This window comes from Kogia breviceps, chromosome 2 (assembly GCF_026419965.1).
Source record: "Kogia breviceps isolate mKogBre1 chromosome 2, mKogBre1 haplotype 1, whole genome shotgun sequence".
Lineage (NCBI taxonomy): Eukaryota > Metazoa > Chordata > Mammalia > Artiodactyla > Physeteridae > Kogia > Kogia breviceps.
The window spans coordinates 179,597,973-179,621,789 of record NC_081311.1 but is presented as its reverse complement, the minus strand read 5'-3'; the positions used below and the strand labels follow the sequence as shown (position 1 = coordinate 179,621,789).

General features: G+C 40.3%; 1 protein-coding gene across 1 annotated transcript in view; it reads left to right on the top strand.

The window, feature by feature from the left end:
* The first annotated feature begins 20,326 nt into the window (after positions 1-20,326).
* Positions 20,327-23,817, top strand: part of BARD1 (BRCA1 associated RING domain 1) — a 71,304-nt gene continuing 67,813 nt past the window's right edge. Inside the window, exon 1 of the mRNA XM_059052785.2 lies at positions 20,327-20,621. Coding sequence (XP_058908768.1) covers positions 20,479-20,621 — 143 coding nt within the window. The 5' untranslated portion in view covers positions 20,327-20,478. The remainder of the gene's footprint in view (positions 20,622-23,817) is intronic.

Below are 23,817 nucleotides of genomic sequence, written 5' to 3'. Positions count from 1 at the left end.
ACACCACCTTCTCCTTTTCTGTCTCTGTAGTCAAGTCTCCCTCTACCTCCCTCTTATAATCCTGCCACAATCTCCTTGCAAGTGTGGTTGTACTGTGGTGAAGACTTTTTTGAACTCAGCATGTTGTGTAATCACTCAATATTTCCAACACTTTTCTTAAGTTCCATTCCTGGGAAACTCGCACTGATTTTAGTTGGCCTTCACTTGGTACATAAAATGTAAATGCAGTGTAGACACAAGCATGAGATTGGTGGCCATCCCAGTGATCCATGCATGAATCGGCTTATTTTTTCAGACTATCATATTTTTCAGCACAGAAAATCTCCCTGGTCTGTTTGTCTACCATCATGGCAATTTAGCTCCTCTGAGCCTGAGTTTTGACTTCCCCAGGGTGAGGATTCAATTGGTTTGCCCAGCAGCATTTATAATAGGTTATCTCCTTTGGACAGAGCTTTTGTGCCAGGCCTAGCCTGGGCTAACAGTTATGGGATAAGCATCAGTGGGTCCAGTTATGCATAAAGCACTTTCTCTGGGGAAGGTAGGCAGCTTCTCAGAAGTGGGCAATCTAAATGCAAGTTTAATTGCATAATTTCTTTAGTAAAATTGGAATGGATTCCGTGATTCTAGAGCCTATGCAGTAATGAGGGTCACTAAATTGCTACAGTTGAGGAGATATGATAAATTCAAGGAAGAATACCCAAATTTATGAAATCTTTTTCACTATCAGTTACAGCTATATAGAAGGCTAAAAGGATTGCTAAGTGCTTAGGGTGAAGAGGAAGGTGGGTTAAATTTGAGAAAACTGTCCAAGAGTTGTTATATCTTTATTGATTTCTTGCATGAAGAAAGGTTCTTCTTTTTGGAAGAAAGGAAGTGAAAAATACTTTCAGTGCAGGAATAAATACAGAAGAAAGTAAAAGTGTGAGAAACACATAGGAAAGATCAAGGTGCAGTTTGTTTGACTTCAGCAGACGAATTAAGTTGGAGCAAAGCAGATGAGGGGATGCAATAGAAGCTTAAATTTATGGGTATTATGACTTCTCTAGTGAGTGAGAGACCCACAATTTAGGGTTCTTCTACCATAATTTGATGTCTGTCATTTAGTTTGTCATGAATTTGAAAGCTTCAGAGAGGTAGAGTAAAATGACAGATGATGTTTATAGTTTCCATAGAGATTGTTGGGCAGAAAGCCATGGCAGTTACCACGGTCTAGCATTTTTATAATCTATTTCTCATGCACCTCTCACAGTCATATATAATTTTTTAGACCTCCTTGGGAAATTTAAATCATTTAGTAATTTTTATGTACTGCTGAGTTTCTAGGAACTTACTAAATTTTGATATGCATGAACTAAAATTACTGTGTGATTGAGTTTATCGAAGAATTTAATTCAAAACAAGACTAACAATAATTGAGAATCATCCTAAGACATCATTGTTGTTTATATTATTTCCCTGACCTATTCTTATAGGATGCACTTCTTTGTTACTCATTTGAAAGTGAGAGAAATAGTGTATATGAGACAGAGTTCTTTTGCTCCTGCCATGGACCAAGTTCTAAAAACAAATCTTATGGCCATTGTCCTAGGGAAATTGGTTGGTCATTTCTAATAACTACTAGAGCATGTCTGTGGCTGACAGTGGGGGAAAAGTAGAATCAACAGTGTATTGTCAGAAGTGGTCCCCATTGTTTAAAGCAATGAGAAGGGTCACAGGATTCTAAATAAAGAAATGACTGAAAAAAAAGGATGTTTCAAAAAGGGCAAGATATGGACCAAATTACTAGAATAGAAAAGCATTAAAGATGTCAGAAAGGAGGTGCACCTCTACTGAGTCTTTGCATTTACTGAATATCTGTTGGCCAATAATGGCTTGGTTTCTAATGCAACCAAATGCAAAACAATTTGGGCACTGAAAGTGCTTCTTCCAAAAGCAAATCTTTTTTTTGTAAAGCCAAACAGGTGAATTTTATGATGCATTATGATTATTTTTCCTAAATCACTAGTACAAATAGAATGTGGAGATTTAAAATTATATGTGGGATTTTGCCAGAATGACCATTCTTAATTATTTTTTGAAAAGGATTGGATAGATTTAAGTTTGATTTACATTTTTTATCATCTTAGTTCCTTATGTAAACCTGATTTGAAAATTCAAATTTTTCCAGAGAAACTTTCAAAATGAATCAATACATCACTTTAAGTGAAAATTTCCAGAAATGCTAATTGGTAGAGAGAGCTTCATTTCCTAGCAACAAGTTTCATTCCAATGTTGTATTTTTCTGACTGTGAATATGCATTGTATCATAAGATTATAATTGCATTTCAAATTGTCATAATTTACAGTTATCTTTTCCCTACATATACAAACAACAAAGTTAAAGACAAATCTAACAATCTGACTAATCATTTTTTTAAACCAGTTTAAACTGCCACAGAGAAAAGCAATTAAAATAGAGAATCTGGGCTTCCCTGGTGGCGCAGTGGTTGGGAGTCCGCCTGCCGATGCAGGGGACATGGGTTCGTGCCCCGATCCCACATGCCACGGAGCAGCGGCTGGGCCCGTGAGCCATGGCTGCTGAGCCTCTGCGTCCGGAGCCTGTGCTCCACGACGGGAGAGGCCACAGCAGTGAGAGGCCCGCGTACCGCAAAAAAAAGAGAATCTTTTGTTTGCTAACAGCTCATCAGTCAGACAGTGGGTAAGCAATTATTTTTCTGCTTTTTTTTAAGTTAAATTTTGAGATGAATGATTAACTTGTTAAAAGACTAGGCATATATTCCCAAAATATATTATTATGACATGAGAGTAGCATAACAAGATTTCTGAGGGTGAAATAATATTTCTCAATTTATTTCTCAATGAGAAATCATTTCTCAATGATTACATTTCATTTATATAAAATGATATTTCTCAATGATTACATTTCATTTATATAAAAATCAAGTCATTTATAGGATGTTTGGGAAGACAGGCCATTCTTGATTATTTAGAGATCAGAGAGGTCTTTCTTCTGAGTTCTCATAATCAAATTCCTGGATTTATACAAGATTGTATAGGAAAGAAAATACAAAATACTTATAAATACATAATACAAAACTGGCCATTTATAAAATTAGTACTCACTCAACACAGAATTCTCTATGCCTAACACTAGATTCTATACTCCCTGTTGCTTAAAGCATCAGCATCTGGACAATATGATATAAATACAATGCAAATCAAATTCAAAGTAAAAATACAAATATTGCATAAGATGCAAACTTTCTTGAAGTCACTGAAAGTGACAATGGACAGTTTCTAGAATCTTGAGCAAGGAGAATTTCACCAGTCAACCACTGGAGAAGAGAAAAGAAAGCAGAAGCAATGATGACAAGGTAGGAGCTTCAGAAGAGAATTATTTGACTATCAAAGGATTAGTCTCTTAATTTTTAAAAATTTTTTAATCTCTTAATTTTTTTCCCAAGGGCCAAGAGACCCTTGGGAAAAAGTGGATTAATAATGCCATGTCCAACTACCAAAAACATTTCTTTGCCATGTTACACCTCAAACCAATGAATTTTTGGCTCATTTTTGGTTCATTCTAAAAATGAACACAAGGGCTTCCCTGGTGGCCCAGTGGTTGGGAGTCCTTCTGCCAATGCAGGGAACATAGGATCGAGCCGTGGTCCGGGAGGATTCCACATTAGCGGAGCGGCTAAGGCCATGAGCCACAGCTGTTGAGCCTGCGCTCTGGAGCCCACAAGCCACAGCTACTGAAGCCCGCGTGCCTAGACCCCGTGCTCTGCAACAGGAGAGATCACCGCGCTGAGAAGCCCGCGCACCGCAACGAAGAGCAGCCCCGGCTCGCGGCAACTAGAGAAAGCCCACCCACAGCAACAAAGACCCAACGCAGCCAAAAATAAATAGATAAATTTATTTTTTTTTTAAAATGAACACATAATTGCAGTTATAACCTAAATGTTAATTAAGATCATTTATCTTCACAATTTAAATTTCATTTTTTTTTTTTTTGGTACGCGGGCCGCGGGCCTCTCACTGCTGTGGCCTCTCCCGTTGCGGAGCACAGGCTCCGGACGCGCAGGCTCAGCGGCCATGGCTCACGGGCCCAGCCGCTCCGCGGCATGTGGGATCCTCCCGGACCAGGGCACGAACCCGTGTCCCCTGCATCGGCAGGAGGATTCTCAACCACTGCGCCACCAGGGAAGCCCTAAATTTCATTTTTTAAGCTAAAGATCTATCAAATCTCTTTTATCTTCCTCTTCGTTCTTCTCCATCGCCTCTTCCTTTTTTTTTTTTTCCATTCTCCTACTTTAGTATTTGTTATGAAATTTTGCCCCGGGGTTAAGAGGACCCTCCTCAAGTGGACCTTCCCCAGTACGAAATAGTGTCAGATCCCAGGGACCTACTGGGCAAAAACAGAAAAAGGAATGAGCCAGAGCCATTTCAGATCTCAATATTCTGAAAAAGATGAAAGAGCAGGTATTTTGGGACATAGGGAACAACACTTATTCTGGAATGCCATCATCTTTCGGGGGTAGAATATCCAAAATCAGTGGCCTTTTCCCAGTTCTCAACACTTGACCTCTCAGCGCTGGAGGAGAGTTCTTTTAAAAAGAAGAATGTGATCGCGATGTTTTTCAGTCTCTTCCTTCCAGCACCCACCGTATTCACGTACAATCCCAAGCTCTTCTTCAAAATAAGTTTTTTCAAACTTAAGTGATGCTTCCCGTGTACCTGAATTTTTTCTTTTGATCTGCATCATCTCGCTTCTCCTGCCTCCTAATGTCATCAGTTCCTGAGGTTCTCGTCCCTCTTCCTCAATACTTTCTCCTTGAATGTCCTGTATTATTGAGAATCAGGTTTTATTTACCATGCTTTATTTACCATGTGGTAAACAGGGACATTTTGGAGGTCTTTCTAAATACTTGTCTGACCTAAACACATTTTTTTCTAATGAAAATCAAGTTTCAACAAATCGAACAGGTACAACATGCACAATCTCAGGAGGAGGCCATTCTGGTTGCATTACTATTCTGCAACGTGTGGAAACAAATCTCTCACATCCTTCCCTTTCATTCTGGACTTGAAATGGAATCTCTTTCTATTCAATGTATTCTTTTCGTTAATTCTAAGTATCAGAGAATACCATCACCAGAATACATTTTCATTCTCTCCCTGGCTTGAGTAATTGAAAAAGGGGATATGACTGAACAGCTTTGCTCATTATGATTCAGCCAAGAACATCCATACAAGTGAGGAATAAGAACTATAGGTACCTACCCTGCCAGTGCTTTCTAATGAACCATAGGTCATTAGTGCTGGGTCTTTTGGTCACCCCTAGTTCTAGTATAGATGCCCAATAAAAATATTAAGCATAAATTTTAGGTTGAGTTTGAATCTTAAGAGGCTGTCCATATTTGCCATTTATTTTCTTCAGATACCTTACAACTGATCTTAATAGATTATTTTAAAGAAAATCTCACAAGTGACATAGCTCCAATATAAAATGTGAAATAATTATGCCTTATAAAAACATGATTTATACAGGATTTTATTATATTTCACTTAAATAGTTATTAAGTAAAATGTAGTTCATTGACTGATTATAAACTTTTATAAATTGTTTCATGATATTCTTCATTTCATTTATGCAGAATATGAATAGTATATCATAGAAAGGAGCTGTTATCCCCTCCGAAGTCATGTTGGAAAACTACAAAAGAAAGTTTATTATTTTAAAAACAAATTCACAATTGTAAAGTTTTTCTTCCTATAACTTCATTTCAGTGAGTTAAAAATATTGATTTTCACAAACATGAATATTTTTAACTTTTACTATATTAAAAGACATGCCAAACCTTGTAAAATAATGAGTACTGTATTCAAATTTTCGTTAGGAATTTTAATAAATATACTCTATGTATTAAGTAGTATCCAAAGAAGAAGATAACAAGTGAAGCTACTTTAAAATACAGAGGCTGCAGTACAATAAACTTGGAATAAGATTGTACTTCTCTTCCAAAGAGCTTGGTGTTGGTGCCATTTTTCTCCTTAAATGTTTCCTTTAAGAAGCGCATTGCTTGGATTTCATATTGCTCTCGCTTAGCAAGGTTAGGTCCTTTGTTGCCTTGACAGGATATGGATGTCTTGATTCATGTTTGCACAGAACTAAACCATCACAGTATATCACATGACTACTGAAACTATTTTATTGTCTTTCTGTCACATTACAAATTGATTTTAAAATACATTTGCCTTATAAAGGCGAAAACTGCATTGCTTGTGCTTAAACATTGCATAAACCAAACTTAGTGATCTGTTTATTCTTTATGCTTGCTTGGGCTCAGTTGTTAGCACTTTGGAATGTCCAACTGTCTACTATAATTTACTGCAGAAAAAACTCTTTCCTATATTTCTAGAGTCTGCAACTCTAACCTTATGAGTTTAAGAATGAGTCAGTTTAATCTTATATCCAACTACAATAATATATTTGTATGTACATACTATTACATTTGTATGCATTTGATCTTAGTTGTATTATGTAGTGGTTTGTTCTATGTTTACTTGGTTGTAAATTTAAGTAAAGCACAACAGAGAAATGAATACACATACTGTATTGCAGCCTTGACAAAGGCTGCAAACGTAGTTCAGTTTGTAGGAAAGAAGGTGATGTATTTATTTTATTGTCTTATGGTAACCTTTATTTTCAAAAGTTAGTGGCATCTTTATTTAGAAGATCAATGGATCAAATACTGTTTAAAATAGGTATTACCACCATTTAAAAACTGGTATGCTTGTCAGCAAGTAATACTTAAGATATAAGAAATACTCATTCCAAGTAATACTTAACAATTTTTGAATAATTATAACACACTTAAGCCGAGCTGAGCTTGTCAAGATTGCTCGACCTGTGACCATGTTAGTGCTGTAATTTTATTTAAAGAGATATAGCACATGAATGAGAATAAGAGAGGATGTGGGGCTATGGTTCTGTTTGATTTGATATTAAATTTATTCTCTGAGTAAGCAGATTAAACTGTTACTTTAATTCAGTATTTTAAAAAATGATCTTTATGGGCTCCCCTGGTGGCGCAGTGGTTGAGAGTCTGCCTGCCGATGCAGGGGACACGGGTTCGTGCCCCGGTCCGGGAAGATCCCACATGCCGCGGAGCGGCGGGGCCCGTGAGCCGTGGCCGCTGAGCCTGTGCGTCTGGAGCCTGTGCTCCGCAACGGGAGAGGCCACGACAGTGAGAGGCCCACGTACTGCAAAAAAAAAAAAAAAAAAGATCTTTAGATTTTTTTTTTTTTTAAAACTATGTTGTACTGATGTTGTGTAATTAAATACTACCTAAGTCTGAGGATATCTCTATTCAAATTATAGGATACTTTTTTTTGGCTGTGGTTCAAATATCAGAACAGAATGAGTGTGATTTTGTGATTCTCCCCCAACGCTTCAATCATTTATTCTGGCACCCTATTATTCAAGAAAAGAAATTTAATTCCTACTTAGAAATGAAATGAAGAGGAGACATTTCAAAGCAAGCCACATTGTCTATTGATCATAATGGGAGTTGCACAAAATCTTGATAGATTTTTTTAAAAGAAGGTATTTTTTTCGGCAGAGGCCATTGTGCACTGACGATTGAAGTTTAAAATATTTGTTTTAATTTTAACAAATGTAGGGTTGGCTGAGTACCTCTTATTTTGAGTTTGGATAAAGAGAAATATAATGATAATCATTCACGTGTATAGTTTACAAACTGCTTTTACGTAAGGTATTCTCATTTGATCGTCACAGAAACAGTATGAGAAGGCAATTATTATTTTTCCCATTGTCGAGTTAATAAAAGGGAAGCAGAGATTGTAAACTCTGTGATGAGGGGGTCAGGTTGGGCTTCCAACACCTACGATAGTGACTGGTGTGTAAGCGCTCAAGAACCATCTGATGCATGAGATAATTGGAAGAATGTATTAAATGGCTTAGGTAAAAAAATTCGCAAATGGCAGGGCCAGGGCTTGACCATGTATCTTATAGTTTCAAGAACAATGTCCTGTTTTTGTTTTGCTTATTCATTAGTTGTTATCTCACCTCTCTTGCTTTTTCCTGCCTGCTCCTCCCCCAAGAGATGCTCATGAATTCTCTTAAAAATATGTATACTTTAAAGTATATTTCTCCTTTTAGTTTTAAATACTCTTAACCATTAAAAAGAGCTGGAAAGCAAAGGGTCTTTTTCCTTTTCCTGTTCTTTCTGGGTTTTGATAATTACTGCTATCACAGCATCCACATTCACTTAAAGTAATAAGCCAGAAAGACGTGAAAATCTTTGACATCAAGTCACTGAGTGTGAAAATAGAACTCTATTGAGAAGATAATATGATCAGAAAAAATTTCAGGTAATATATTTTACCCACCCGGACTGTCGTTTCTTGCCTCTGGCAGGATAAGCCTTCATTTGCTGGGCTGTTTGGACAGTTTTGAGAGTGAGACGATAAAAGCCTGAAACATCTTCCAGCACCACGGCCTTTGTCCATCTTGTTCTGGTAGGAAACCGTTTCCCCTTGGGGGCAGGAAGTATCTGATATTTTTTAAAAAAAACAAAAACCAGAAGTTTCTCACCCAGCCCTACTGAGATAAAACAAAAGATTAGATTTCAAACCCGACTGGTGCAAATCTGAGCTCTCACCGTCTTTGCTAACAATTTCATACTTTCCTCATCATTTCAAGGTCCCGGATTGCCAGCCAGCTCCTACCTTTCTTTTCTGGCTACATGATGATGTGCTCTGACTCTGATCTGTAAGCAATAATGTGTTCAGTCAGTTCACTTGCACAAGAGACCTACCTGTTCAGACATGAAATATTATCACCTCTATACTCAGTGTACACAGAGAGCATCCATAGCATTTTCCAGGGAGCCAGGCCCCATAAATCCACAGATTTCCGGTTTGTTTCCACAGTAATCCTATATCCAGCTAAAAGAGTTCCATAATTTAGGACTTGTTCTTAAGGTTCTTAGTCACCCAACTCCTGGGACTCTTCACTGGCTGCCTTTTCCTGTTGCAGTTCCCATCTTGTGACAATCTTGTTGCCTCCTCCTTTTGTCCCTCTCCCTCTCTTCCCCTTCCTCCTTCCCAAGCCCCAAACCTAATTTCTCTTGTCCATGGAAAGTAGTTTAAACACTGCCTGTTGCTGCTTTGGCTTTTGCTAATATCCCTCTTAGCCAAGCACCTTATCAAGAATTTTCCCAAACCATCTCACAAAAGAAATTCTGAACCATTAAGAAAATGCATTTTTTTAACATTCTGATTTAACACACTCATAGGTTTTATTTCTTTTCATTCAGTTAGATTACATTATAACATTCCAGTTATGACTTCATGTATGACTGGGGAATGTTGTGGGGAGCAGAATCTAAGCAGCACCCACCAAGGAGAATTTAATCATCTTTAGAGAACTTGGAGGGCACGAATGATTTAGGAATGTCTAGAGAAAACAACGAAAACAACAAACTTATCTTAATTGAAGAGAAAGTAGAGCAAGTTTGGTCCAGAAATAATGCCGCCAGCATCAAAGGTCCAAGCTGATTCTGACTACAGCATATCTGTCGCTTTGTCCTCATTCATTCCCTCACTCATTCATGTAAATACCTACTAAGCTCCTGGTGCTGTTCTGTGTGCTGGGGTTATAGCAATGAGTAGATAAAAATCCCTGCTTTCGGGGCTTCCCTGGTGGCGCAGTGGTTGAGAATCCACCTGCCAATGCGGAGGACACGGGTTCGAGCCCTGGTCTGGGAAGATCCCACATGCCGCGGAGCGGCTGGGCCCATGAGCCCCAACTTCTGAGCCTGCGCGTCTGGAGCCTGTGCTCCGCAACAAGAGAGGCCGCGATAGTGAGTGGCCCCCGCTCTCTGCATTAGAGAAAGCCCTCGCACAGAAATGAAGACCCAATACAGCAAAAATAAATTAATTAATTAATAATTTAAAAAAAACTCCTACCCCAAACATCTAAAAAAAATTTTTAAAAAAATCCCTGCTTTCCTGGAGCTTACATTCCACGAGGAAACGAAGATACTAAATTAGGTAAATATAAGTTAAATATGTAATGTATTAGCTAGTGATACCCACCAGAAACACACAGAGGAGGTAAAATAGGGTAGGAAGTGTTCCTCCAGTCCAGGCATGTGATGTGAACACAAAAGCACAGCAAAACCAGAAGCGTCAACTTCATACATCCTTTTGGGGAGATACTTGAAGGCACTAGGCAACATAATTAGTACAGAGTAGGTACAAGATTGGGAAAAAGGAAATCTCCCTATTCTAATAAAGCAGTGTTGACCCAGAGTACCTTCCAAAGGCAGCAGCTAGAGATGATTTTGACCTGGAGGGGTTGTGGAGTCCAAAGGAGTAAGAATCTCACCATCTCAGAGCATATCAGGCTTCTGAGCCGAGGCAGCAGAAATCACTGCAGGGCTCAGAATCAAAGCCTAGGAAGAGGGAAAATCTAGATGCCAGTACGGTAGCCAATAGCACCGTGTTTGTGAGTAATCGTGAAATATAGCCAGAAGACTTCCACTGGGCGGGGGAGACACCAGATCCAACACAGCAGGAAGATGCGCTGGTGTATGGGTAAATGTTGAACAACGGGCTTTCTGAGAGTAATTCCCACACACGTTCACTGATATTTGTGTTCAACTCATGAGTAAGATAAAAGTGAAACTTGTTTGTTAGTGATGTGAGTGAATTGCTTTCTCAATCAGTTTTGAATACTGGAAAAATAAATCATCAATTTTTTGTACATATTCATGATACAAGAGCTATAGACGTGACATATTAATCTGTATTATTAACATAGATTTCAAGCTACCAAGGTGATGTTACTGAATGAGGAGTTGGCAAGAAATGTGCAAGGCCATACCATTATATACTATGGCATGTCCATCATAGACATTTTTTTAAAATGTAATTCACATGAAGAGGTTAGATAATTTTAAAAATGTAGTAAACATTTAGGAAGTGATGAGTTTTAAATATTTATTACTTTTGTTTTAAGAAATTATTTAATTCTAAGTTTACACAATATGGTTTTTAATAATGGCTATGTTTAACAAATAGCTAGTAAAATTCCTACAAATATAAGGTTGGCTCTTATGAGCCTGTATAAATCAGCTGGCACACCTCACTGGTAGATGCCAAAACTATATAAATGTAGATTGTTATTATTAATGATGTGACAATTTTTATTCTCAGGCTCAAGTTGCCCTGAAAGGGCAAGTTAAAAAAAAAATTCAGTCCTTTAATTTTACTCTATTTGCTTTGATTGGACTGGGGCTTTTCTTTGAATCTCTAAGCAACCTATTTCCAAATCTCTCTTACAATGCATAAATGAGCAAATAATAATCTCAACCATTATTTGTTGATTCCTGCTAGCTTCCCTCTCAAGAAGGTGACTTTTCACTAATTCCTCCCCAAATTCCAGAAGTTCCTTATTGCGTTCAGCTATGTACTATATGTAATCACTACTATCTAATATGCCTTAGGTTGAGCCAGATGAAATTGCTGTTATCTGACCATTTCTGACCTACAAAAACAGTAATTTCATATGCTTCAGTCCAATGTCTTTGCTCTGGTCAAACTGGTGCCGATGTTACGCCATCATTTGTGTCTCTGTGTTTATATAATTTTGCCCATTTGAAATAATCTTTCTCCACCCTTCTACTACTTTAAACCTCTCATCTCTAAGACTTAACTTCTGCTTTCACTTCTTTCACAAAGATATCCACGATCACCCCAGTCTTCTTTTTTTTTCTTTTTTAAAAATAAGTTTATTTATTTTAGGATCTGTTGGGTCTTTGTTGTTGCGTGCAGGCTTTCTCTAGTTGTAGCGAGCGGGGGCTGCTCTTCATTGTGGTGCGCGGGCTACTCTCCATTGCAGTGTGCAGGCTTCTCATTGTGGTGGCTTGTCTTGTTGCAGAGCACAGGCTCTAGGCATGTGGGCTTCAGTAGTTGCAGCACGCAGGCTCAGTAGTTGTGGCTCGCAGGCTCTAGAGTGCAGTCTCAGTAGTTGTGGCATGCAGGCTTAGTTGCTCCACGGCATGTGGGATCTTCCCAGACCAGGGCTCAAAGCTGTGTCCCCTGCATTGGTAGGTGGATTCTTAACCACTGGGCCACCAGGGAAGTCCTCCCCAGTCGTCTGTAAGCAATTTTTTTTGGCCGGGCCACAAGGCTTGCATAGTCTTAGTTCCCTGACGACCAGGGATCGAACCTGGGCCACAGCAGTGAAAGCACTGAGTCCTAACCACTGGACCAACAGGAAACGGTAAGCAATTTTAAGCATTCTCTTCCCTGACCTTTTGTGATACTTACATGTGCACCACATAATTGAACACTAAATTATAACCTGTCTCATATCATATTATTTGTATTGTTTCTTATATTAATCTTGTCTGTAGACAGTAAATTCTCTGAGGGGAAAGACTATAAGTTAAACTTCTTCTGTAATCGTACAATGCATAATTGTGCTGAAAATCAGTACACATTTAAACTGACTTGGACTTAAAGTCCTTGGAAGTTAATTAAAACTAGGTTATGCAGGTGCTTAAAATCTGGGCTTTGAAGTCAGGCAGCCCTGAATCTATTTCCCTGCTCTGCCGCTTACAACCTTTGTGTCCCTGGGATGATTACTAAACAGCCTGAAGCCCCTTTCCCCCTTCTGTCAATTGGATAGATAATGACCTCTTTACCTTCATGTGATTGTTAGGTTTATAAGAAAAGTCTAAATTATATAGACTCTTTGTGGAAATTTAAAACCAACAGATACAGTTGACCCATGAACAACAGGGGTTTGAACTGCACAGGTCCACTTATACGTGGACTTTTTTCAATAAACACAATTGGCCCTCCCTATCTGTAGTTGCAGCATCCACGGATTCAACCAACCATGGATCCCAAACTTAATACCTGATCTAAGGTTGGATTAACCCTTGGATATGGAACCCCGGTTACAGAGGGCTTACATGGGACTTGAGCAACCTTGGATTTTGGTATCGTGATAGGTCATGGAACCAACACCCTCTCCCTACCCCCCTGACCCCTGTCCCATTCTGAGGAATGACTGTATATTTTTCTCAATGATTTCATTAATTCATGTAAAGGAAAGACTATCATTGTGTATGTCTGGCTTAACAATGCAAAGTGTTGTTATAGTTATTTTCAAGATAAGGTTTATTCGTTGACGTAACTTCCCAATCTCCCAATTAACACCTAAAAATTGCATATATATATATATATATATATATATATATATATATATATATGCAATTTATATATATATATATATTATTTTGAGGCTGGGGGGAACAGATATTTTTAAAAGTTGAAATATACTGGATTGCAGTCTACCTGACTATCCAAGAGGATATTTTTCTTATTCTCTAAGAATAAATTTCTTATCATTTTATTATTCTTTTTTTAAAAAAAATTTATTTTATTTATATATTTTTGGCTGTGTTGGGTCTTCATTGCTGCACATGGGCTTTCTCTAGTTGCGGTGAGCAGGGGCTACTCTGTTGCAGTGCGCGGGCTTCTCACTGTGGTGGCTTCTCTCGTTGTGGAGCATGGGCTCTAGGCGTGCGGGCTTCAGTAGTTGTGGCTCACGGGCTCAGTAGTTGTGGCTCGCAGGCTCTAGAGTGCAGGCTCAGTAGTTGTGGCGCACGGGCTGAGTTGCTCTGCGGCATGTGTGATCTTCCTGGACCAGGGCTTGAACCCGTGTCCCCTGCATTGGCAGGCTGATTCTTAACCACTGCACCACCAGGGGAGCCCCATTTTATTATTCTTGAACCTAGAATTATAGAGTAATAAGTGACAGCATTTATTAAGAACTTACTGTGTGTCGAGGACTTTGCTAAGGTTATTGGCTTATTTTATCCATGCAACAGCAATGAGGTATTTTCTATTATCCCTACTTCACAGATGAAAAAATATATAAGCTATCTTTTGAGATAGCAAGAAAAGCAACTAAATGAAGGCAATGCAAAAATATTGAGGAGAGATTTAATAAACTTTCTGTCACAGAGAGTGACTTTACAACAGTAACTAAATTTTAATTCAATGTTCTAAACTCCAAAATGTATTTCTAAAGGCCTATTTTTTTTTTTTTTTTTTTTTTTTTTTTTTTTTTTTTTTTTTTGCGGTATGCGGGCCTCTCACTGTTGTGGCCTCTCCCGTTGCGGAGTACAGGCTCCGGACGCGCAGGCCTAGCGGCCATGGCTCACGGGCTTAGTTGCTCCGCGGCATGTGGGATCTTCCCGGACCAGGGCACGAACCCGTGTCTCCTGCATCGGCAGGCGGATTCTCAACCACTGCGCCACCAGGGAAGCCCCTAAAGGCCTATTAAGGGTTATTATCAGTACTAGCAAAATGAATCCAATGTGAACAAGGCATAATTTCCAAAACAGTATATGTGAATGGAAAAAAAAAATAAAGCTGAAATGCACTTGGTAACTGGCCATTGCTTTCAGGGACAATGGTATACAGTCATTCACTCATTTCCCTATTTATTGAACATATACTGTGTCCAAGGCATACTTAAATATACTGGTTACCTCTTACATGTCCTTGGAAAGAAATTTACATTATTGTATGAATTTTGATTGCACTGATTACAAAATTTTGAAACACAATGGAACCCAAACTAGGGTCAATGCTCATTTCCTAAATGAACATTTTATGTGCAAACAAACAGCTGCTGGAATTCAACAGAATTTAAAACAAGCTGTTTGTAAATTTTACAGACAGCTGTTTTTGGTGATTTTTGTCAACAGAATCTTCTTGCTTTGCATCACAACATTCTTTCATTATGGTGTCCCGTCAAAGAATAACTTGCTGGCTTTAATCACGTTTACAGAGATTTATGACTTAATACTTATTCAGTGGTAGAGTTTCTCAACACAAAATGTCAGTGAGCCTGTTATAAATTGCTTCTGGCATTCCTACTCTATCTTCTATTTGGCTGGGAGTATTCCACCTGAAAGTGATAAATTCCTGCTATAACCACTTTATGTGCTTCAGTAATTACACTGTACAGAAAAAGGGGGTTTCTACTGAGATCTCGCCTTAAAAACAGAGAGCAATAAAAGGCAGTGGAATGAGCTGAACTCTGAAGTCTGTTGAACCAAAAACAATGACGAGTGAAATATCTGTGTCAGACTGAATTTGATAAATGATCAGGAAATCCAGAAGATACCAAAACCTTTAAAACCATTGCTGAAGGGACATAATAATATATCTATGTCCTTAGACTGCATACTTTTGATTCTGTAACAGAAATTTGGCAGGTGCCCACTAGAATGGGGTTAACATCCTTTCAAATACCATTTCAAAATACCTAGATGCTTCTAGTGACTTAGGTAATTTTTCAGTAAATGCCAAGGTCTACATGACTTTGAGACCGTGTCTATATGTGCAACTCAGAGAGACTGTAGCCACTAACTTGATCAATACATGTCTCTACAACTGTACTGCCCAAGTAGGGGTCCACATTCATCATATGGTGTCTGTGGGTGGTAGGTACTGATTAGTTTTGGCCATACTGTTTTGTTTGCTTCATATAAGCTGTCTATAGTACATAGGGCAAAATTACTGTTTTTAATTGTTGAGGTTTCCTTGCTCTTAAAGGAAGAACAAAATAAATAAAAGATCTCCAAGTTAACTGAACGAAACTATAAGGATTTTTGTTAACGGGTCCTAACAGCATGCCAAGGATGGTGTTAGGAATTCAGTAGATGACTTCATTTGCGATGATACTAAGAGTGATTATGGTCATTAAGCAAAATTCAAGCTTCCTTGCAGAGTTATTGCACCATATTTGCAAAGGAATTGCTACGGCAAGTATCTCTGTCCCATAGTCACGGAATTGAGCGGCTCCCTCTAGCTCAGAAGATGTACTCTTTCGTAAGAGAATTTTAAAGCAAGCATAACTGGCTTAGTGCAACTCAACAATGCTAAAACCAGTTCTAAAGATGGGAAAATGTGTTGTGCGCTGTGACTTAAGCTTCAATATATGTATTAAAGTTCAGGACAGTCCATTGTGAAGGGATTTGCATTGGTTGTGCTGCATTCCTGGTTTAGAACAGTTTCATAGTTTGTAATTCCTTTCTCACAGCAACCCCGTGAGAGGTCAGTATACATTAATCTGACATTTACAAAAGATGAAACTAAATTCCAAGATAGGTTAAACAATGGGCCCATGGGTACAATTCTAGGAAATGGCAGGGGTCGGTTTATAACCCAGTTCTGCCTGACTCCAGAGCTCTATGGCACTTAATCATTATGCCACACTGGATTCCAGAAAAAACGGCACAGAGCTGATGACTTTAACTTAAGTTAATGGCATTTTCACGTAGGAAGGCTAGCTCAGTCAAATGCAGAGAGCACACATCATACTCCTAGATGCTGTGGAGGTTTGTTCCACTCCATCAATTACCACATTCAATTGTTCTTTATCAATTGTTTCCAAACTGCATTTCCTGGGGGTAACTCTAGGTTTCATAGAGGTCCTTGCAAACGAAATTTATATCTGTCAAAGAGAGTGCACTCAAAAGAATTGAGGTGGTCGATTTCACTGCATGACACCATAATTCAAAGCCAGAGAAGAGGGCTTCCCTGGTGGCGCAGTGGTTGAGAATCCGCCTGCCGATGCAGGAGACACGGGTTCGTGCCCTGGTCCGGGAAGATCCCACATGCCGCGGAGCAACTAAGCCCGTGAGCCATGGCCGCTGGGCCTGCGCGTCTGGAGCCTGTACTCCGCAACGGGAGAGGCCACAACAGTGAGAGGCCCGCATACCGCAAAAAAAAAAAAAAAAAAAAAAAGCCAGAGAAGAATTAGTGTACATGCTGAATTTGTGAGATAGCTTCACATTCCACGGGCTGAGAGTCTGGGTGTTAACGCTTGTCCCATTTTACTTGTTCTATATGTTTATCCAAGTGAATAGGAGGAAGAGTTACTACTTGTAAAATACTTCACAACACAACAGAAGAAAAAAATTAGCATTTAGACTGTTTTCAACAAACTGTTATATTGAGCCTGGAGATTGGGAAAGAGATCCAGGCTGGAGATGCCTTTGGAGTACAGTAGAATTACAGATGGTAATCAAAGTGATGCGGGGCGGGGCATGGAAAGAGAAGAATGGGTAAATAGGCTAAAGCAAGCCAATTCGTATGCCTCAGAATCCCCCCTGGGACCGGAGAGTTACACTGGGGTAGGATGAATAATTTTGGAAGGGTTGAAGGTTCTAAGGTTCTGGGGAATACTGCTTAACTGGAAGAAGAGGAGGATAGACAAGGAGTGAAATGGAGCAACAAACCTAAACTTGATGGACTCAGGGGGTCCTTGCAGGGAAATGGAAAGGGAAATAAGATACCATTTATCCCTTTTTAAAGTGGAGAGGTGATATTGTTAACGCCCTAAGCTAAGGCTTTACCAGGACCCTATAGCTGGACTGCATTTGCCTGGGGAAGTTTTTTCTGGGAACAGAATTTCAGGATTTCACACACTGTTGGTGTGGTGTACCTCATCCTGGGTAGGTCACCCATCATTTACCTGCACACATAATGGACATGGGAGAAAGAATTGGCTCTTGAAATTCAGGATCCAGGCCTGAGAGGAAGAGTTGGTTCAAAAAAGACAACCCTCAGAATGGGAGAAAATATTTGCAAATGAAGCAACTGACAAAGGATTAATCTCCAAAATTTACAAGCAGCTTATGCAGCTCAATATCAAAAAAACAAACAACCCAATCCAAAAATGGGCAGAAGACCTAAATAGACATTGCTCCAAAGAAGATATACAGTTGCCAACAAACATATGAAAGAATGCTCAACATCATTAATCATTAGAGAAATGCAAATCAAAACTACAATGAGGTATCATCTCACACCAGTCAGAATGGCCATCATCAAAAAAATCTAGAAACAATAAATGCTGGAGAGGGTGTGGAGAAAAGGGAACACTCTTGCACTGCTGGTGGGAATGTAAATTGAAAGAGCCACTATGGAGAACAGTATGGAGGTTCCTTAAAAAGCTACAAATAGAACTACCATACGACCCAGCAATCCCACTCCTGGGCATATACCCTGAGAAAACCATAATTCAAAAAGAGTCATGTACCAAAATGTTAATTGCAGCTCTATTTACAATAGCCAGGAGATGGAAGCAACCTAAGTGTCCATCATCGGATGAATGGATAAAGAAGATGTGGCACATATATACAATGGAATATTACTCAACCATAAAAAGAAACGAAATTGAGTTATTTGTAGTGAGGTAGATGGACCTAGAGTCTGTCATACAGAGTGAAGTAAGTCAGAAAGAGAGAAACAAATACCGTATGCTAACACATATATATGGAATCAAAGAGAGAAAAAAAAAACCAGTCATGAAGAACCTAGGGGTAAGATGGGAATGGAGACGCAGACCTACTAGAGAATGGACTTGAGGATGTGGGGAGGGGGAAGGGTAAGCTGGGACAAAGTGAGAGAGTGGCATGGACATATATACACTACCAAACGTAGAATAGATAGCTAGTGGGAAGCAGCCGCAGAGCACAGGGAGATCAGCTCGGTGCTTTGTGACCACCTAGAGGGGTGGGATAGGGAGGGTGGGAGGGAGGGAGATGCAAGAGGGAAGAGATATGGGAATATGTGTATATGTATAACTGATTCACTTTGTTATAAAGCAGAAACTAACACACCATTGTAAAGCAATTATACTCCAATAAAGATGTTAAAAAAAAAAAACAAAAAAACCCCACATATTCCATCTCTGCTAAAAGCTAAGCATCAGTCACCTGAGCTGTAGCACTGCAGGGCTGGGAGGAAGCAAATGGAAGGGGAAGTGGCAGATGGGAGAGTAACCTTGCTCATTCTCTTGACCAGTGTACTGTGGCCACCATGAAACAGCTGCCGAGAATTTTGTGAGTTCGGGGAGAGGTAATGGAGCAGTGGTAGAAGGAAGGAAGAGGAAACCAATAGGAGAAAGAAGTCAGTACACCTGCATCGTAATTCACTTAATAGCACTGTAGGAACAGGCCAGTAACAATTGTTTGGTCCTCAAAGCATTTGACCAAAATGTGAAATTTTCATTTACTCTGATCACAGTTAAATTATGCCCTAATAAAAAAAAAGCATCTGATAAAAATATTCAGTGTCATTCTGTGGTAAGTAAAGCATTCACAGTACTGATCATCTTCACAATAGTTTTGAGTACTTATGATGTAGGTGCTTTTACATTTACTGTAATCCCACAAATCTACAGGTTAAATACTATTATCCCCGTTTTGCAGATAAGGAAACAAATGCTCAGAGAACTTAAGGCTTGACTTAAATCACACAATTATTCAGTGGAGGAAGTGGGATTAGAAGTAGGACTTCCCGGCTCCTGAAGTCTCCAACTAACTCCATTATACACCATAGCACCTCTCCAAGTTCATTTAACATTTTAAGTTCTCTAGAGTTTGATTTCTCTGCAAAGGGTAAGCAATGGCTTAAAAAAATCAAGGATTAACTTCTTGCCTACCTGTGAGGTTAAATATATATATTTATATATATTTGGTTAATTTCATGTGCTATCATAGGTCAGGTAAAACACCCTATATAAGACCTTATTTAGTTTTACTCGTTCTGCGTCTACTAACCACGTGTTTATTTGGAAATGTTTTAGATGGCTGCCGTATAGCTTAAAGACTGAGCGGGACTTGGGTGGACACCGGGTTATCAGCTAGAAGGCTACGGCAACACTCCAGGTGAAAATGATACAACTGGGCCTGTTGTGAAGATAGAGAAAAGTGGGAAGATTTGAGAGTAAGGGGGAAAAAATGCAAGGGTTTGGCAGCGGACTGGATGCGGAGGGTGAAGGGGTGCGTGCTAGGTGTATCTGTATATATGGCCATCAATTTAAAGCCGGGGGTGGGGGTGGGAAGAGAAAAGAAAGTTACCTTCTTAGGAATTAAGAGTGTCAATGTTACGAGCAAAGCGTTTCCAAGCTCAGCAGTAGTCGAAACAGCACTCCTTATAGATCATGCTCAACTAAAAAGTTTCTAGGTTTGGGACTTTCCATTGATTAAATTCGGCTAAGAGTCCCTAGTAGCCTCGCCCTGGGAAAGCATGGACTTGCTCATGTTCTTGCCTTCACGCCTCAGGGAACCCTGTGGCCCCGCCCCCTTTCCCGCCGACAGCGGGGGTCCTGCCGAGGCCGCGCCCCCGCGCCGAGGCCGCGCCCCAGGCCCGCGCGCCGGGAGTTTTGGCGCGTTTTGGCCATGCCCCGCCCACCCCGCGCGCCCAGTCCCCTAGGCGTCCAGCCGGCACAGAAGCGGGAACCGCTGGGGCGGGGGGCCGGGGGGCCGGTCGCAGGCCTGCGCTATCTGGGTGGTAGCGCGAGTTCGCCCTGCCTCCCGCTCTCCCAGGAGTCTTCTCCGCGAGGACGGGGCGATGCGGGGGAACCGGCAGCCGAGGGTCCGCTCCGGGAACGAGCCTCATCCCGCGCCCGCCATGGAGCCGGCAGGTCGCGGGGCCTGGGCCCACAGCCGCGCCGCGCTGTACCGGCTGGAGAAGCTGCTGCGCTGCTCGCGTTGGTAAGGACCGACCCTCGAGGGGGCTGCCGGGAGGGCCTCGGCGGGGGGCAGGCGTCTTTTCAAACCTCCAGTTTCCTCCTTTCATTCCCGTCTCCCCACCTCCCCCAGCAGTTGGGCCGCCGAGCAGAGTTAGTACCTGCCCAGAGATCGGTGTTATTTATCCCCACTCCGGGCCCCCATTCAACCCTTTCTGGGCGGCTTTCTAGCCTTTCTTGCACCAAACCCAACTAAGATGGTAGTTTTCGAACTTTCGCGGGCCTAAGAGTCTAGAGGCGTGGCTAAAGATGCGGATTCCTGTTCCCTCCTCCAGAGTTTGAATCTGTAGCGCAGAGGCATTTGCAGTGTTCATCGGGCCCGTGTTTCTTGTGACCAGGGTAATTCCAGAACCTTAGGCCGAGGGCTGTTAGGTTTGAAGAGGCCCACTAAATTTGAAGCAGCTGTCACCGTTTGCTGAGCAGGCCCCATTGACCTTTTCTCCGTCGTAGCCTTATTTGGGGAGGGAGGAGAGTTTGGGGGACTTTTTTGAAGGGTAGATTGAAGATGGCGGGATGCTGGACACCGCCAATTTCTCTTTCAATATCACACTTCCTTGGTTTGATCAAATACTGTATGGCTTGGGGTTCCAGCTCTTAAGAGATGCTGTTTATTATTACTTTTTGCTTTTTATTTTCCTTCATGCTGTTACACCATGGGAATCCTTTAAGTTCAAAGTTTTCATTTCATCTGAAGACATCACTTTCTTGACTGGTACTCCTTGCTGCTGCTTTTCCTGTAGCTCCTCCTAGTATAGAAATAAAGAAGGTTTCTAAAACCCAAGAAGGACTTATCTCACTTTTCATTTCTTCCAAAAGCATTTATTGAGCTCCTGCTGTGTGCACAGCTCAGTATTTCTGCATCAATATCACTCTGGCAGGTTTTCTGTCTGCTGGTAGCTGTTCTACCCTATTTCTTTTTTGGACTTTGTTTTGATTGTTTTTCCCCCTCTGATATCCAACTTGAAGAACTTTGTTGTACGTAAAGCATAAGTAACATAGCAACTCTTTCTTTAAAAATGGAAAGGATGTAACTGTATGAGTTTCACACTTATATTTTGTTTTACAAAAACTTTAAACCTTGTGACAAAATGACATCATTATCCTCCTTAGAAAAGTGGCACTTTTGTAAATGAAGACATTCTGATGTTGTGTGTGTTTTCCCATAGGACAAGGGTCATCCATCAGAGACTAAGAAATTTAAAACTGGCTCTGCTGGTTCCTATAATAGAAGCAGTTGTAGTCACACCTTCATAGGTCAACGAAAGTTAGACATTCAGATGGCACATTTCTGTATGGAAGGCACTACTAGGGCGGCAGCGTGATGCCTCACTTAGAACGTAGAGTCAGACTGCTGGGGTCAGGTTCCAGCTTTGATACTGCTGAATGGCCCTAGTCATTCAACATCTCTGTGCCTCAGTTTCCTTATCTGAGTGACGATGGTGCTCAGCTCATCCTCCTGTGAGGATTCAGTAATAATAAAAAATATATATTATTGAACACCAACCAAGTGCCAGACTATTCTAGGCATTGGAGATTCATTAGTAAGCAAAGCAGACAGAAACCCCAACCCTTATGAAGCTAACATTCTATGGGAGGGAAGAAACTAAATGAAATTATACAAGTAAAGTGGTGAATGTGGTGATTGTTAACAGAGTAAGTGATTAACAGCAGGTGTTTTATGAAAATACAAAAATACAGTCTGCTTGCTGAAAGGTTTGGGGGAGACAAAAGAGGAATAAAAGGAATAATCTATAGGTTGTCCTGAAATCTAATAAAGCCAGTTTCACTTTTATCCCCTACCAGTATTTTTCCAGTTTCTAACTGAAGTGAGCAGACAGTACGAGCCAAAAGACTGAAAGTAGACATCAATAACTAGGTCCAGACTTTTAATACAACCCGTCGTGGATGGTTAATGATACTGAACTCCAGTGATTTGTTTATTAAAAAAACATTTATTTTTTTGGTCCGCAGCTTGCCATGCGGTTTGTGGGATCTTAGTTCCCCAACCAGGGATTGAATCCGGGCCCTTGGCAGTGAATGCGAGGAGTCCTAACCACTGGCCTGCCAGGGAATTCCCTCCAGTGATTAAGAAAAAAAAAAAAATTAATATACGAACCACTGATGGATTAACTAAATCTCAGCTCTTTCTTTCAGTGCATATTTTAACATAGGGCTCTGCAAACTTTCTCTGTTAAGGGTCATATAGTATGTATTTTAGACTTTGCTGTCACAAACAGTGTCTGTTCTTGTTTTTTTTTACAACCCTTAAAAACAAAACATTCTTACCTCAAGGGCTGTACAAAAACAGGCTACTGGCTTGATTTCGTGCATAGGCAGTAGTTTGCAAAACTGTTTTAACAGGTAAAACATTTTAAGGTTAAAAATCCATTTTGGTGTAAAATTTAATGTCACATGGGGTTTAGTGTTTAGAAATGACTAGTGTTCCTCTCCCTGTCACTGCACGTTTGGCATCGTCTGTAGTGAGTAAAGCATAAGAAAAAACCAACCCATTCTTCCCTCCTGTGCTTTGCCTAGTAGCTGCCTGACATCGTTACTCCAAAGGAGCAACTCAGGATGGGCTGCTTCTTGCTTTTGCTACCCATCATTCAAAACAGTGTCATATTATTTGAAATTGTGTGTCAGTGTGTCTGTCCTTTTTACAGCTTCAAAGTTTTACCCAGCGGGCTAGTGATTACCCCAATTACCCTCACATTCAGCTTGCAGCTGTCATCCATCTCGCGCTCCCAGCTGTCACCTGTCCTGTGTAGCATATTGGATCTGTTTTGCAGCAAGCATTACTTGTGAGTGAGGGTGGATTGGCTACATTACAGGGCATCTTTTCTTGACCTTTAACATAAGTATGACTACAAGGTGAAGCTGATGAAATTGTTCAAGAGGCCAGATGTGACATATGTGTTAGGTCCAACCCTCACAACCAGATAGAAGCTATTTAAAGATTTGGGAAAATGAGACAGGAAGCGTGAGAATAATGGGTTCCTAAAGGAAGCGGGAAATGGGAGCTGTAGTGAAAAAGTCCAGGTGTCATAGGACACTGTTTTGGAAATTTAAATAATTAGATACCTCTTGATCTGTTTTTTGGTGGGGGCTGGGGTTTAGCATCTGCCACAATTTTAATTCGGAGTTCTGGTGACTTTTATTTT